The 16,421-nt window shown below is 44.1% G+C and overlaps 1 protein-coding gene across 9 annotated transcripts in view; it reads left to right on the top strand.

The window, feature by feature from the left end:
* The first annotated feature begins 1,872 nt into the window (after positions 1 to 1,872).
* IL15RA (interleukin 15 receptor subunit alpha) overlaps positions 1,873 to 16,421 on the top strand; it is a 29,078-nt gene continuing 14,529 nt past the window's right edge. For 2 of the 9 annotated variants that reach the window (XM_067700531.1, XM_067700542.1), the window contains exon 1: positions 1,873 to 2,389. In XM_067700531.1, the coding sequence (XP_067556632.1) occupies positions 2,308 to 2,389 (82 nt within the window). In that variant the 5' untranslated portion in view covers positions 1,873 to 2,307. The remainder of the gene's footprint in view (positions 2,390 to 16,421) is intronic. The other 7 variants (XM_067700521.1, XM_067700546.1, XM_067700565.1 and 4 more) reach the window with 7 other exon arrangements.

The raw sequence follows: 16,421 nt of genomic DNA, 5'->3' as shown, positions 1-16,421 counted from the left end.
AGTGTGACATGTTACCCTCCCATCCTGAGGGTTCACTGTCTGCTCCCCTCCAGAGGACAGCCGATGGCTGAAGACCCAGCTCCCAGGTATCATCTCTCCTGACCCCACAGCCCTGTCCTCAACTCCAGCTCTTCCCTGAGTGGTGGCTGCTGACCAAGCTCCCCAGCCCTGTAAGGGACCCTCTTATTTGACGGCCCCAAACAAGCTCCCATCTGAGTCACCCTTGAGGTGTGGACACTGTACCGCAGGGATCCAGATCCAACTGTTCTGCATCCAGGTCAGTTCCTTTGGCCTGAGAAAACAGGTCTCGGACTTTGTTCTCAGAAATAAATATACCATATTGTTACAGGTGGAAGTGTGTCACCCCAAAAAGATATGTTGAAGTCCTAACCCCCACTAACTCAGACTGTCACCTTATTGGAAATAGGGTCTCTAAGAGGTCACCACGTGAAAATGAGGTCATTAGGATTAGGGTGGGTCCTAATCCAATACGACTGGTGTCCATATAAAAAGGAGAAATTTAGACACAGAGGGAAGATGAGGTGAAGACACAGGGAGAAGCCAGCCACGTAACTGCAGTGACGCACCTACACACGCAGGAGCACCAAGAATTGCCGGCAAACACCAGAAGCTAGAAGAAGCAAGGATCTTCCCCTGGTGCCGTCCAAGAGAGCATGGCCCTGCAGACACCTGGATCTCGGACTCCTGGCCTCCAGAAGATCAGAGGACCAATTCCTGCTGTCATTAAGCCACCTAGTTCTTGGTACTTTGTTAAGGCAGCCCTAGCAAAATAATACACATACAAAAGCACAGGGCTGTTTGGGTGTGGATGGCAGAGATTCACATGTTTCTAAAAGAAGAAACCATCAGTACTGCTCATAAAAAGGAACAAACTACTGACACACAGCAACTTGAATGGATCTCGAGGGAATTATACTGAGTGAACAAAGCTGACCTCTACAGGTTACAAACTGTATGATTCCATTTACATAACATTATTCAAATGACAAGATTATAGAGATGGAGAAAAGATCAGTGGTTGCTAAGGCTTAGGGAGAAGGTGAGAGTGGAAGGTGGCTGTGACTAAAAGAGTAGTAGTGGGAGGGATGCTTTTGATAACTGTTCCCCGTCTTGACAGTGGTGGTCACAGACACCTACATATGTGATGTGTAGTGCCCAGAACTGAATACACACGCTCCATTGAGTGCACGGAAAGCGGACTAAAACTGAGTAAGGTCTGGGGGTTGCATCAATGACATTCCCTGCCTGTGCTGTTGTACTGGAGTTATTCAGGATGTTACCACTGGAGAACAGATGGAGACCCGAGCCCAGAGACGACCCATCCTGCTTAATTTCACTCCCAGAACTGGGGATTTCTGATTGTGCGTCCCGAGCTCTCTCACTGCACACTCGCTTCTCAATAATGTCAGGCTTAACTGGAGATCCCAAGAAAGAAAAAAAGCCACCTGCAAAGCAGCAGCTAGCCGAATCGTCTAAGGCACAGAGGTGAATAACTGTCGGTCCTCCCTCCCACGCCCGCTTCAAATAGTTTAAATGTTCTTGGGGAAGAAAGATGCAGCAGGAGTAAGAAAAGTGGCGGTGCCGGGAGCCAGGCAAGGTTCGGGACAGGCGGCCTGGGCTTCGTTCCCTGTCTGGGCCTGGGCGCACCGGTCAGGTGACCGGGCCAGCCGCGCCGCGGCGATATCCCCGCTGTCACTCAGCGTCACCGGCCCGGACCAGCGGGACGCGCGGCAACTCGTTCGCCAGCTCCTGGTCCAGGACCTTCGAAGTCGGAGCAACAGGCAGAGACAAGCGAGGCGAGGTGACCGAGTGGAGCCGAAGCCAGGTGTGACGCCCACCGGCCGTGTTTACGTGAACTAGTCTGCTTCCCGAAAGCTTCTCCCACTCGTCGCGGGGACACACGACGGAATGGACTGCTGGGGTCACCAGGGGCGAGAAGGGCAAAGCCGGGGAGGACCCCGGGCCTCCTCAGGGCACAGTCCGGGTCCCCGTCCCGCGCTGCCGGTGGCGTTGCGGGGACCGGGCGGCGGCGCGGAGGTCATAGGGTCTTTTTCCAGGGGAGGGGGTGGGGATGCTGAGTCACGGGTCTGTCACCGCTTCTCACCTCTCCAGCCCTCGGGGGCTAAAGCAAAAGCGAAAGCGAATGCGGCTCGCGGGGCGGCCGGTCTCGGAGCTGCGCCCGCCGCCTGCTCCCGGGCAGTGGACATCTGAACGCGCGAGCGGCGCGGCGTCGCGTCCGCGGCGAGCCCGGGAGGAGGCCGGCGGGGGCGCGGCCGAGGTCGGGCCATGTCGAGGCGGCTCCGGGGCTGCGGAGTCGGCGCCCTCCCCGCGCTGCTGCTGCTGCTGCTCGGACCGCCGGCGACGCCGGGTAGGGAGCGCGCGGGGAGCGGGAAGCCGGGCTGGGGTCGGCCCCCAGCACAAGGGTGTGCGCCCGCGCGCCGGGGACACGTGGAGGGACGCGGGGACCGTCGGCTCAGGGCCCCGCGCCCCGGCTCGCCTGGCCTCTCAAGGCAGGGAGCGAGTGGTCGGGCTTTTCATTCTACGTTTTCCCCAATTTCCGAGGCAAAGGGAAGAAGCCGGGGTTTGCAATGCGGGCTCGGAGTTGAGAGTTTTACAGCGATTTCGAGAAACGCATCAGCCCCGCGAGGAAAGCTGTGCGCGCGTTCATCCGCCGGCAGTCCCCCCGGGGGATGGGGCGGTCCGGGGAAAACGACTGGTCTCTACCCTCCGATCAAAGCAGGTTATATGGGGGGGGGGTTGGTGGTAGGACGGGGTACGGACTGCGTGCGTCCCGGAGGAGTGAAAACGTGTCGGGCAGGTTGCACACCTGGGGGACCTGGCAACAGCTCCAAATTCTTCCGCACTAGGAAACCGAGAGAGTGCGCGGGGTGGGGGGCGCGCCCCGGAGTACGCGGTCCCAGGCAAACGGGGAAGAACGAAGTTGAGGATGGCTGGGTGTGTTCGGGAAGAACTTTAGGTCGCACAGATGTCATTTCCCGGTTAGACTCGAACGAGTGTCCTATAGGTTGTAGATTTTCGTCCCGAGAGCTAGACAAGAGGGAGGAGAAAGGAGAGATGGGTCTGGCTTTATCCACGTTGGCGCGCCTTAATCTTGTTACAGTCACGGAGCTCTTTGAGGGTCTGATGAAAGCTACGAACTCTCTCCTCTGAAAAATACATGAATGCACATACTTCCAAAACTTCCATATAATTTTGGGGTTTGGGACCCCAAAGACCAACCATGGACTCTCCAGGAGATAGTAATCCCATGATCTGTGTGTGTGTGTATGTGTGTATGTTTAAGGCAACACTCCTAATAACTTACCGCCAGTCGGGCCAGTCTACCCATTACTCCATCAGAGGCGTCCATCCACAGTTGTGGCTGGCTGGCCTGCTGTGAACCCATAGCTCTGAAGGCTTTCCTAAAGTTTAATTTTCCTGAGACTATGTTTGCATTTCCCCCAACTTCTGAGAATCTGAGTTATGTTGGTGATGGAGTCAGTTGGCTAGCCAGTGTCCCACACGACCCCTGGGGAGATGTGGGACACAGCCAGAGCACTGGGGCAACTCGACTGGACAATGTGAAAGTGAAATTCAGCTTTAGTCAGAACCCGGCAAAGATGAGCCATCTGCTTACAAATGCAGATGACACTGCAGGCAAGCTCTCTAAAGCTCATCAACCAGCATAGCTCTCTGACCCCACAAAGGCATTGCTGCCATCTTTTGGCTCCCGGTGTTTCTTAGTTTTTCTTAAACAGTTCTCTCGGGGGTATAACTGACAGATAATAAACAGTATACATTTAAAGGCACAATTTGACAAGTTCAGAGGTAAATGTATAGTCACGAAACCATCACCACGGTCAAGAGAGTAAACATGACCATCACTATCAAAAGCTTCCTTACATTTTGCGTTTATCCTGACCTCCCAGCCCTGTCCCCCAGGCAACAAAGATCTGCTTTCTGTCACTATTGATTTGTTGCATTTTCTAGAATTTTATATAAACGGAATCATGCAGTTTGTACTCTTTCTTGTTTGGCTCCTTTCACTTATAGTAATTATTCAGAGAATTCTCCAGCCTTGTAACTTGTATCAACAGCCCATTCTTCTTTATTACTAGCACTGTTCTACTGCATGGATATTGCAGGGTTTTTTAATCCATTCACTTGATAGTGGACATTTTTGGGGTTGTCTCCGGTTTTTGACTATCACATATCAAGCTGTTATGAACATTCACATATAGGTTTTTATGTGGACAGAGGTTTTTGTTTCTCTTGGGCAGAGAAAATGGCTAGGAATGGAATGGCTGGATCACGTGACATGTGTATGTTTAATTTTTAAAGAAACAGCCAAATTATTTTCCAAAGTAATTGTACTCATTTACACTCCCACCAGCGGTGGGTGAGAGTTCCACTTCCTCCACATCCTTGTCAGTACTTGGTATGGCCAGTCTTTTTTTGTTGTTTAACTTCTAAAATTTTTAATTTTTTTACAGCTTTATTGAGATATATGTAATTGGTATATAATATTGTGTAAGTTTAAGGTGTACGACATGATGATTTGATATATGTGCATATTGTGAAATGATTACTACAATAAGATTAGTTAACACATTCATCATCATCTCACAGTTACCAAAAAAAACCTGTGTGTGTGTGTGTGTGTGTGTGTGTGTGTGTGTGTGTGTGTGTGTGGCCAGTCTGTCTTTTTAATCGTTCCATTCTAATAGATGTGTAGTGGTCTCTCATAGTTTTAATTTGCATTTTCCAAATAATGAATGATGTCGAGCGTCTCTTCTTGTGCTTATTTTCCATCAATATATCTTCTTTTGGTAAAGTGTCTAGTTAAATATTCTGCCCTTTTAAAAAAAATGAGTTATTGAATTGAGTTTTGAGAGTTCTTTCTATATTCTGGATACAAGTCCTTTATCAGATATATGATTTGCAAATATTTTTTCAGAGTCTGTGGCTTGTCTTTTCATTCTCATAAGCGTCTAACGAAGAGCAGAAATTTTTTTTATATAAATTTATTTATTTAATTTTGGCTGCGTTGGGTCTTCATTGCTGTGCATGGGTTTTCTCTAGCTGTGGCTCACGAGCTCTACCCTTCCTTGCAGTGCTCGGGCTTCTCACTGCAGTGGCTTCTCATTGCAGAGCACAGGCTCTAGGCACGTGGGCTTCAGTAGTTGTGGCACGTGGGCTCAGTAGCTGTGGCTCGTGGGCTCTAGAGCACAGGCTCAGTAGTTGTGGTGCACAGGCTTCATTGCTTCGTGGCACGTGGGATCTTCCCAGACCAGGGATTGAATGTCCCATGTCCCCTGCATTGGCAGGTGGATTCTTAACCACTGCACCACCAGGGAAACCCAGAAATTTTTAATTTGGATGAAGTTCAGCTTATTAATTTTTTCTTTTATATACTGTGCTTTCAGTGTCATATCTAAGAAACCTTTGCTTAAGTTAAGGTTACAAAGGTTTTCTTCTGTGTTTACTTCTAGAAGTTTTATAGCTTAGGTTTTACATTGATGTCTGTGATTCATTTTGAATTAAGTTTTCATATAATGTGAAGTATGGCTTGAAGGTTTTATATTGGTTTGGTTTTGGGTTTTATTGCATGTGGATATCCAGTCATTCTGGCACCATTTGTTGGAAAGATATCTCTGCTGAATTGCTCTTACACACCTATTTTGAGCATCAGCTGTTTATACATGTGCTGGCTGCTGTAGACAAAACATCCGTACGTGAAAATCAATTATATTACTAGACATTAGCACTGACCAATTGGAAACTGAAATTTTTTTAAAAAGCAATATCACTGGCAATAGCATCAAAAAGTATGAAATATGTAGGGATAAATCTGACAAAAATGAGGAAGACCTGTACACTGAAAACCACAAACCGCTGCTGAGAGAAATTAAAGGAGATCTAAATAAACGGAGGTATATCATGTTCATGCATTGGACAGATCAATATTGTTAAGCTGTCAATCCTCCCCAAATCAAAATCCCAGCAGGCTTTCTTATAGAAATTGACAAACTGGTTCCAAAATCCACACGGAGATGCAAAAGACCTAGTATAGCCAAAACAACTTTGAAACACAACTGAGTTGGAGGATCAACACTTCTGATATTGAGAGTTAGAAGGTTACAGTAATCAGGACAGTGTGGTATTGGTGTAAAGATGGACAAAAAGCTAACAGAACAGAGGGTGCCTGATGTTTTTAAGTGAGCTTAGAAGTGGATACGGATGATTAGATTTGCTACTTGGCAGTATGATCCTGGTCAGGAATTATACAGGGCAGCTCATTCCTTACAACTAGCTGGGTAAATAATAGTCTCAGATCTGTTCCTGTTAGTTTTCAGCGCTAACAGACACAGCAAGTTGAAACCCATCATCTCGGCTAGGAGGTCATTTGCTTCTTAAAGATCCTCGTAACCTGAAAGGCTGCAGATGATTTGCCCAAAGCAGCTGGAAAGGGCAATGATTTGTTTGAAGATGAATATCCCTGCTCATCAGTTTGGGTTTTGTTGTGCAGGGTGCTAGTGTAGTGCTTGGGGGTGGTTGTAAAACTTACGTCTTTAAACATTTTTTAAACCATTTTTCAGAATCTGGGAAGTTTTGCTAAAACCTTTTTTTTTTCCAAGTCATTTTTACCTCATTATTGCTTTGTGCTGCTACTGATAGCAAAAAAAGTGATAAAAACTTAAACGTACAAAATATGGGATTTGTTGAAATCAACCTAAATGTCCAACAGTGGAGGATTGCATAAATAAAATAGGGTTGCTTTCAAATATATGCATCATATGATTCCGTTTTTACTAGAAGATCTAGTAGTTGTCATTGAGTAGAAAAATTATAGGTTATGTCTGTGTGTATGTGTCTGTGTGTGTGTAGTTGTCCGCCTTTTCTTATTTTTCTGTCGTAATTTGAATTGCTTTTGTAATGAAAGGAAATAAATAAAACTACAAAAGAAATAATGCAAAAAAGATCTAGAATTTTGGAATTTTTTTCTAATTCATCTTCAATTAATTATAGCCGATCTTGTTTGCCAATGTTTTTGTGGCTTTATAAATGTTGCAAATTGCTCAAAATCAGGTTCTATAAAGTCACTGCATATAACATTTGTGCATTATATACATACATTTATAATCCTTTACAACTTGTTTAAACAATTCCTTATTGTTAGAGCTATTTGTAGGCTTCTGTTACCTTCCAATGGTTGGATATTTAGGTTGTTTCAAAATGTCTGATATTCTAAAAAGCACAGAGTAGGAATAACTGGATGAAAATTAGCTATAAAGAACAAAAAAGGCAAGGGGAAAGCCCTCAAAGTCTTTTTTAAATGGCAGAAATGTTTGAGGATATTCTTTTTCAATCAAATCATCACTTCAACTAACTTGTATTCAGCTAAATCACTTCTGCCAAATTGATTTTACCAAATAGTACGTAACTAAGTAAATTCATGTATAAAATCCCCTAGTATATACTCTTGGAGTCATATCCATGTTACTCGTTACACATGATTGATGTTGCCTGAATGTTTCCACTTGGAAAGACTTACTTTTCTTCTGTGCGGAAGGGACCTAATTAAGGGCTCTGGTGGGGGGATATTATTGGAGTTGCATGGTGGAAGGGGTTACTCTTATCAAGAGTGTGAATAACAAACTGTAGTCAAGAGGGTCTGGAGGCAGGAAGCTAAGTTGGAGGCTTTTGCAATAGTTCCAGTAAGTGGTGATGAAACCCTGAAGCAAGGCAGCGTCAGTAATGGAGAGGGGAGGGGGCAGATTTCCTTTTGAGTTCTACAAGTATAGAATGTATTTCACTCTTTCCCTTTTTTGTTTGCCCTTCAACCTATAGCCACTCAAGTCTTCCAAGCCTTCAAAAGTCATAATTTAAGGACTTGAACTGTGATGAATCCACCTACTACACAAAAGGTAGATTAAGAAGCTCAGTGAATGAGCCTGAGAGAGAAGAGAACTGATGAGTTAAGGGCATGACCTGGCTGTGGTTGGTACTTACACTGAGTGCCAATAGGAAAAAAATGTGTTGGCTTGGCTGGCGTTTCAGCCAGAAAAATAATGAGGAAAAATGGATTACTGTGAACACAGACAGGCTTTTATGCTTTTGAGACATCAGAGTCACAAAGAGCTTGAGGGCAGAAAGCATATCCTATACATCTTTGTATCCTACCGCAGTCAGCATTCTGTAGGCATTTAAATAATAGAATAAGAGAAAGAAAATACTCGAACGGATTCTGACTTTCCTTGAAGACTGGGAGGCGCCTGCTACCCTTGAACTCTGGATGCAAGACTAGGCCAGGGCTACTTACTCATACTAGACTGTGTAAACTGACTTGATAAAAAAGTCTGATTCACAGGTTCTGAGAAGTGAAAGAGGTGTGGCCCTACACAACTATTTTGGTGACTTCATTTAAATGATCAATAGGACTTGTTATGTATATTTTTTGCTACTTAAGAGCTTTGAAAATGCCAGAATCTTACATTTTCTCCCACTTCCATTACTTCATCCATTCCACTCTATAGATTCATAAGCTAGTAACTAACTTGAGAAAACACCCATCACATACTGGGCTTAGTTAGAGCTGTAAGAGCACCAGAGAAATATATTCCCCCCCTTCAGGAGCTTACAATATTGTAAACAAGGTGAGACTTGCTTACACTGATTATCGAAGGAACAATGTTATGAGAGAATATATAGAGAAATTATAATTGAAGTATCAAAAGATGTGATTAAGGCCTCTGAAATGAAAGGTTATTGATGCAATCAAATGTGTTATCCCCAATGCACTTGTGAGAGAGTCTAGCTTTGTAAAGTTAGTTACTGGCCAGTATGTGGCTGATTGGGTTGGCTGCAGTATACTAATACCCTGTGGATTCATGTATCAATTATTCATGGATTTATCTTTCTTTGAGGACTGTTCACAACAGAAAGTAGACTCCCTTTTTTAGCAAAATGATAGAGTAGGTATTCTGAAAAACTCTCCTGCTGAAAAAAATACCCAGAAATGATAAATAATACAGAGCAAACATCTATTAAAATCCATAGCCAATAAAATAGGTAAACAACTGTTTAAAGCAAAAATAATAATAATGTGTTGTGGTACTTATAAAATACGTAGAAGCAAAATGTATTACAAAATAGCACAAAGGCTGGGCAGAGAGAAATGAAAGTATATTGTTTAAGGCTCTTATACTATATATGTGAAGTAGTATAATTTCACCTGAGAGTAAGCTGTGATAAGGTAAAGACACATGCTATAAACCCGAAAGCAACCACTAAAATAATATAACCAAGAATCATGAAATTTCTATGGGACCATCTCCATAGAAAATCCTATGGAATCTACAAAAATGCTACTAGAATGTGTTTAGCAAAGTTGCAGAGTACACAATTAATTTACAAATATCAGTATACAAAATGCTAGCAACAATTAGAAATTAAAATAAGAATAATGCCATTTGTGTTGAAATAAAAATATGAAATACTTAGGAATACATCTGACAAAGTATGTACAAGATTAGTACTCTGAAAACTATAAAACACTTCTGATAAACTACTGAAGATATAAATAAATCAAGAAAGATATTGTGTTTATGGATACTGAGAAGACTCAATATTATTAAGATGTCAGTTCTTCACCAGCTTGATCTATAAATTTAATGCAATTCCAATCAAACTTTCAGCAGGCTTTTTTTTTCCAGTTAGAAATTGATATACTGAGAAATTGATATACTGACTCTATAACCCAGTGAAGAACCAAACTCACCTTTGAAAATAATTAACAAAGTTAGAGGATTTACACTACCTGACTTTAAGACTTATTATAAAGCTATAGTAATCAAGACAGCATGGTATTGGTGTCAAGATTAACAAATAGACAAATATATCAATGGAACAGAATATCAAGTCCATAAATAACCCCACATATACTTGGTCCTGTGTCAAGATCCTACACTAAATACCACTGGAGGTCCACTGCTGTGGCTGCTGGATGAGAGGAAGGAAGTTTTTTAATGCACAAAACCTGTCAAAGATACAAGGGAGAGGTTGGCTGCCATGAAAGGAAAAAGCAATGTAACTGAAAACTCCAACCCTGAGAGCCAAGCACACAGGGCCAGCCTAAGAGTGAGGCTGGATTAAGACCACAGAGAACTTCCCCTGATGCCACCACATCCAGGCAAGCAAGCACCAAGTAAAAAACACAGCAGTCAACTGCTCAAGGTGGGGTGGGCAAGAGTGTGGAGAGACAACCCCTGTGGTTTAGATAAATGGAAAAGGACAAAAGATGAGGGTGGAGCGGGAGCACTGAGAAGAATCTTCTGCCACTCTAGCCCCCACCCTAAGCACAAGATAAGACTAGAGGAGGGGCTTCCCCTCCTCTAGTGGTTGAGAGTCCGCCTGCCGATGCAGGGGACGTGGGTTCGTGCCCCGGTCCGGGAGGATCCCCCCCCACCCCAGTCCAGGAGGATCCCACCTGCCGCGGAACACCTGGGCCCGTGGGCCATGGCCGCTGGGCCTGCGCGTCCGGAGCCTGTGCTCCGCAGCGGGAGAGGCCGCAGCGGTGAGAGGCCCGTGTACCGCAAAAAAAAAAAAAAAGATAAGACTAGAGGAATTTGAAGCCAATGGTGTTCTGAAGGTAACCATAGCAACAACAAAATCCAAATCCAATTCAACAGCTGACTAGATTGACTCAATCCTCCCCACATCATCAGTTTAGCAGAAGTGTTCACATTTTCAGGCATAAATACTATTTATCTCAGTTCTACACACATAGTTCAGTGTTCAATCAAAAATTATGAGACATACCAAAAAGCAACAACAGCACAGTCCCACTATGAAGAGACAGAGCAGTAAACAAGACTCAGAGTTGACCCAGAAATTGGAACTATCAGACTGGAAGTTAAAGTAACTATCATTAATATGTTAAAGGCTCAAGTGAAAAAGATGGACAGGATTCACGAGTAAATGGGGAATTTCAGCCGAGAGATGGAAATCATAAGAAAGTATCAAATGGAAATGTTAGAAAATTTTTAAAAAACAAAATGAAGCAAGCCTTTGACAGGCTTATCAGAACACTTCACACAGCCAAGAAAAGAATCAGTAAACTTGCAGATAGGTCAGTACAAATTACTCTAACAGAAACATAAAGAGAAAAAATGAAAGAAAAAAAAAAACCCATAGAAGAGTATCCAAGAGCTGTGGTACAATAGAAAGTAGTCTAATATATGTGTAATCAGAATTCCAGAAACAGAAGAGAATGGAGCAGAAGAAATATTTGAAGAGATAATAGTTGAGAATTTCCACAAATTTATAAAAGATATTCAGTCACATATCCAGGAAACTCAGAGAACACCAAGAAGGATAAATGGCCCCCCGCGGAAAAAAAAAAACCAAAAACCTCATGCTAAACACATCATATTCAAACTGCTGAAAAGTAAAGAGATGATAAAAAGAATAAAGATACATTATACACAAGGAACAAAGATAAGAATCACAGTAGACCTCATCAGAAACTATGCGAGCCATAAGAAAATGGAGTGACATCTTTACAGTGCCAAAACAAAACAAAACTGTCAAGCCAGAATTCTAATAATCAGGAAAAGTATCTTTCAAAAATGAAACCAAGGGCTTCCCTGGTGGCGCAGTGGTTGAGAGTCCGCCTGCCGATGCAGGGGACACAGGTTCGTGCCCCGGTCCGGGAAGATCCCACATGCCGCGAAGCAGCTGGGCCCGTGAGCCATGGCTGCTGAGCCTGCGCGTCCGGAGCCTGTGCTCCGCAATGGGAGAGGCCACAACAGTGAGAGGCCCGCTACCGCAAAAAAATTAAATAAATAAATAAATAAAATAAAAGGTGTGGAGAGAGGAGAAAAGAGGGGAGGTCGGCACCATGAAAACCACAATTAGGGAAATAATTAAAATTTTCCTGACCAAAAGGTAATCTTGGTCTGAGTTGTCAAGGGCTCATAGAGTTTCCTTCAACAGGAAATCTCAAAGAAAGGGCCCAAGTGCCACTCATCAGGTGGTTTTTCTTTGGATACTTATTTTTTAACTTATTTATTCCAATACAACCTCAAACTTACCATGAAGTTGAAAAGATAGTACAAAGACCTTCGGAATATCCTTTACCCAGATTCGCCAGCTGTTTACATTTTTCCCCATTTACTTTACCATTCCCCCATCTCTCTAAATAAATCTACATTTATTATACACGTGCACGTTCTTCTGAAGCATTTAAAACTAAGTTGGCGACACTATGCTTCTTTATGCTTATATATTTCAGTATGTTTCCTAAGAACACATTCTCTTACATACTTTCCTAAAAAACAGCACTCTCACATAATCATAGTACAACTATCAAAATTAGGAAATTTAATTTTGACATAATATTATCTAATACTTAGTCAATATTCAAATTTTGTCAATTGTCCCATTAATGTCCTTTTTAGCTGTTTTCTTCCTAATTCTGGATCTAATCCAGGACCATGTATCACATTTAGTTGTCACATTTCTTTAGCCTCTTTCAGTCTGGAACATTCCCTTTGCCTTTCATTTTTTTTTCTTTTTTGGCTGCGTTGGGTCTTTGTTGCTGCGTGCGGGCTTTCTCTAGTTCCCGCGAGCGGGGGCTACTCTTCATTGCGGTGCACAGGCTTCTCACTGCAGTGGCTTCTCTTGTTGCAGAGCACGGGCTCTAGGCACGAGGGCCTCAGTAGTTGTGGCACTCGAGCTTAGCTGCTTCGCGGCATGTGGGATCTTCCCGTACCAGGGCTCGAACCCATGTCCCCTGCATTGGCAGGAGGATTCTTAACCACCATGCCACCAGGGAAGTCCCTCTTGATCTTTCTTGATCGTGAATACAGGCCAACTACTTTTCAGAATGTCCCTCAGTTTAGGTTCATCTGGTGTTTCCTCGTGGTTAAATTCCAGTTATGGATTTGGGGGAGAGAGACCACAGATGTGATGCTTGTGTTCTTGTCAATGAATCGGATCAGAAGGGATATGACAGCTATTTGTCCAAGTGTTGGTGATGTTACTTCTGATCACTTGGTTCAGGTGGTGTTTGTCAGCTTTCTCCAATATAGTTACCATTTTCCCCATTGTAACTAGTAACTAATTGTGGGAAGATTCTTTAGGACTCTATGTACCAGTCAGGATTGTGGTCCTAAGAATCTAAGAAGAGCAGAACCACCTTGTGCAGCTGTGGGAGCTGGTTACCATCTAGGTGAGCTGTTCCTTCTGTGTCTGGAGCCGGAGCCTCCAGGCCACGGTCTGAGTGGGAAGATGGTCATAAAGTGGGGGAAGCAAGAGCCACCTGGGAGCCGTGAGGCCAAGCTGGATCCCATGTTGGCCTTTCATCTTCCCTCCGAGACTCCAGCTTCCACGAGGAGCGTGTCCAGCAGAAGCTGGCACTCCTCATCATGGCAGAAGATACACACCTAAGGCCCAAAGGTGGAAGAAGCTGCAGCAAAGAGTCACGGGGCTGGAGGAGCTGTTTGGCCACCCAAGGGAGCCTGCAGATAAGCGACAGTGTGTGAGCAGCAGCGGCCCCTGTCTCCCAAGTGCAAAGGAACATGGATGCTCCTTCCCTCCTTCCAGATTGAACATAAAATCTTTGTTGTGTCACAGGCTAACTGGACACCGTGCAGGGAGGGGAATTTAGGGCGTGTGTGTCCAGCTCAGCTAAACTGACGCAGGGCAAATCTGCCACACTATGTATATACTATGTCCCTCATTTTTGCATCCATTGTCCCTTTTTCTTATTCCATCATCCTGTCTATATTTATTAGTTAGCATTATACTGAAGGCTTTCTCTTCTCCCCTATTTAGTTATTAGTCCTTTATTTATTTATATTAGCACAGACTTGAGTCTTGTTTTATTTTATTCCTTAATCTGTTATTATATTTGTTTTGACACTCAGATTGTCCCAGATTGGCCAGCAATAGCCAGTTCAACCTGGCCACTAAATCCTTTTGACATGTTGCCATCATTCTCTAAGCCCTTCCCTACTTTCTGGTACCAGATATTCCACACTCACCTTGTGCTTTCCCTCTCCCGGCCCCAGGTCAGCCTTTTCTCCAAGAAGCTGAGGTTCCTTTTAGTGGAGACAAAGATCTTGGTACTAAATGTGTTTTCTGCTTATATGTCATTGCTTCCAGGCACTGTCAGAGGACACAGGTAGCGTGTACGCACACACGTGTACACACAGAATCACGTATACACAGACGTGTACACACACACTATGATTGCATTCTGACACCTACAACCCCAATTCTATCCCAGCACCGCAGGGTGCATTCCAGTCGTCCCCTCCCCATTTCCATAGTTGTAACTTCTTCCTCCAACAGTGAGGACCCTGGGTTGAGTATGTCTTACTCACTGATGACTGGTTCCAGTAGAGAATCAGGAAGAAAAGGAGGGATGACAGTGACTTCAGACCTTTGCCCTCAGGTTTAACAGCAGAAATGGGCTTGGGAGGAAAATCTACGGATGCTACAAGAAGTCACTACTCATTCACTCAGGATCTGGCCCAGCGTGCTTTGCCTTGTAAAACAGAGGTCCTCAACTGTGTGCACAGCACATTTCCTGATCAGTGTGTAAAATTCACTGTTGCTCAAGTGAATATACCAGCAATGACAACGTTTGGCAGAAGGGGTGTCGAGCTGGGAGGGGTACTACCTGCTGTGAATCTAAGGTGAAGTCAAACCACCACAAAGAAGACTGCCTATTTACTGAAGGCTGTAAGAACTCTGAATTATTATATACACCATAAACTTAGGTGCTTTTATACGCAATAAACTATCCCACCCACATAGCAGCCAGCCCTGAAGGATGACCAAGTGAGTTACACATTAGCATGGATACCCTTACGCTGTGGCAGTGGCTCTTTATAACTTGCTGGCACGGTCGCCATTGTCTCAATGTTTTAAATCCCCTTGAGTGGGAAGGGCGCAAATGTTTGATTTCAGAGAATGCCACAGACACTCAAAGTTGAAAGCCACTGCCCTAAATGGAGGGGAGTATTTTAAGACTTAGAAGATGTAGAACAATTTGCTGACAAAAATCCCAAATCTGAAAACAACACAGAAAACAGGGAAGACTGAAAAAAGGTGGCCGAGGAAAGATCAATAGATTCAGAACATCATTTGAGGGACTTCCCTGGTGGCGCAGTGGATAAGACTCCACGCTCCCAATGCAGGGGGCCTGGGTTCGATCCCTGGTCAGGGAACTAGATCCCACGTGTATGCCGCAACTAAGAGTTCGCATGCTTCAACTAAGGAGACCACGTGCTGCAACTAAGAAGCTGGTGAGCCACAACTAAAGGAGCCCTGGAGCTGCAACTAAGGAGCCCTCCTGACGCACCTAAGACCTGGTGCAACCAAATAAATAAATAAGTATATTTTTTTAAAAGAACATCATTTGAAATTAGAATCAGTGGATTAAGCTGAACTTGAGGACTACACAGCGAATAAAAACATTTGGGAAGGGATTCAGGCGAAAGAGGTACAACCCAAAGACCAGATGGGAGAGAGAGGAAGATGAAGGAAGTAAACCTAAACAGCCAGATTTCTTCTCTTCACTATGAACTTTGTTCATACAAATTAGTAGGAAATTTTTCTTTTAGAAAACTGGTACATTGAAATAACGATTATCTTATGATCTCATTGAAAAGAAAATGAAAATGTTTGAGTCCACTATAGAAGCCCCGCAAGCGAAAAGAGAACGTTGTCACCATCAGGATGGAGTGATAAAGGACGGCAGGCTGTATGTTATAGTTTTAAAAATCTAATATTAGATGTCAATGGGGCTTTAAAAGAAGAGTCAGGGGTTGGATTAAGAACAAAAAGCAAACAATCCATTTTCCCTCTTGAGACTAGGGAGACCAAAGTAAAGCCTGGAGTGACTAACCCACCGAGCTCAGGTGGGCTCTGGCATGAGGATGCTGACACCTCAGTGACAGAGCCTGAAGCAGGAGGGGAGGGTCTGACAGCCGCCCCAGCAGTGGGCTGGCCTGTCTGCAGGCTGCTGGGCACTTGACCGTGGATTGTTCCAACCACACTCTGAATCTGGCTCCTTCTTTTTTTGTTGTTTAAGTTTTTTTTTTAATGTGGACCATTTTTAAAGTCTTTATTGAATTTGTTACAACATTGCTTCTGTTTTATGTTTTGGTTTTTTGGCTGCGAGGCAAGTGGGATCTTAGCTCCCCGACCAGGGATCGAACCCGCACCCCCTGCATTGGAAGGCGAAGTCTTAACCGCTGAACCGCCAGGGAAGTCCCTGGAGACGGCTCCTTGTGATTTTGATATCTAAAGAGGCCCACCTGGCCAGCAAGATGTGGCATAAGGGGTCCAGGTGGTGGTGACGCTGAGAGTCAGGTGAATAAGTGTCC

This window comes from Pseudorca crassidens, chromosome 1 (assembly GCF_039906515.1).
Source record: "Pseudorca crassidens isolate mPseCra1 chromosome 1, mPseCra1.hap1, whole genome shotgun sequence".
In the NCBI taxonomy this organism is placed as follows: domain Eukaryota; kingdom Metazoa; phylum Chordata; class Mammalia; order Artiodactyla; family Delphinidae; genus Pseudorca; species Pseudorca crassidens.
The sequence above is the reverse complement of the archived record's forward strand: the minus strand, read 5'-3'. Positions and strand labels throughout refer to the sequence as shown.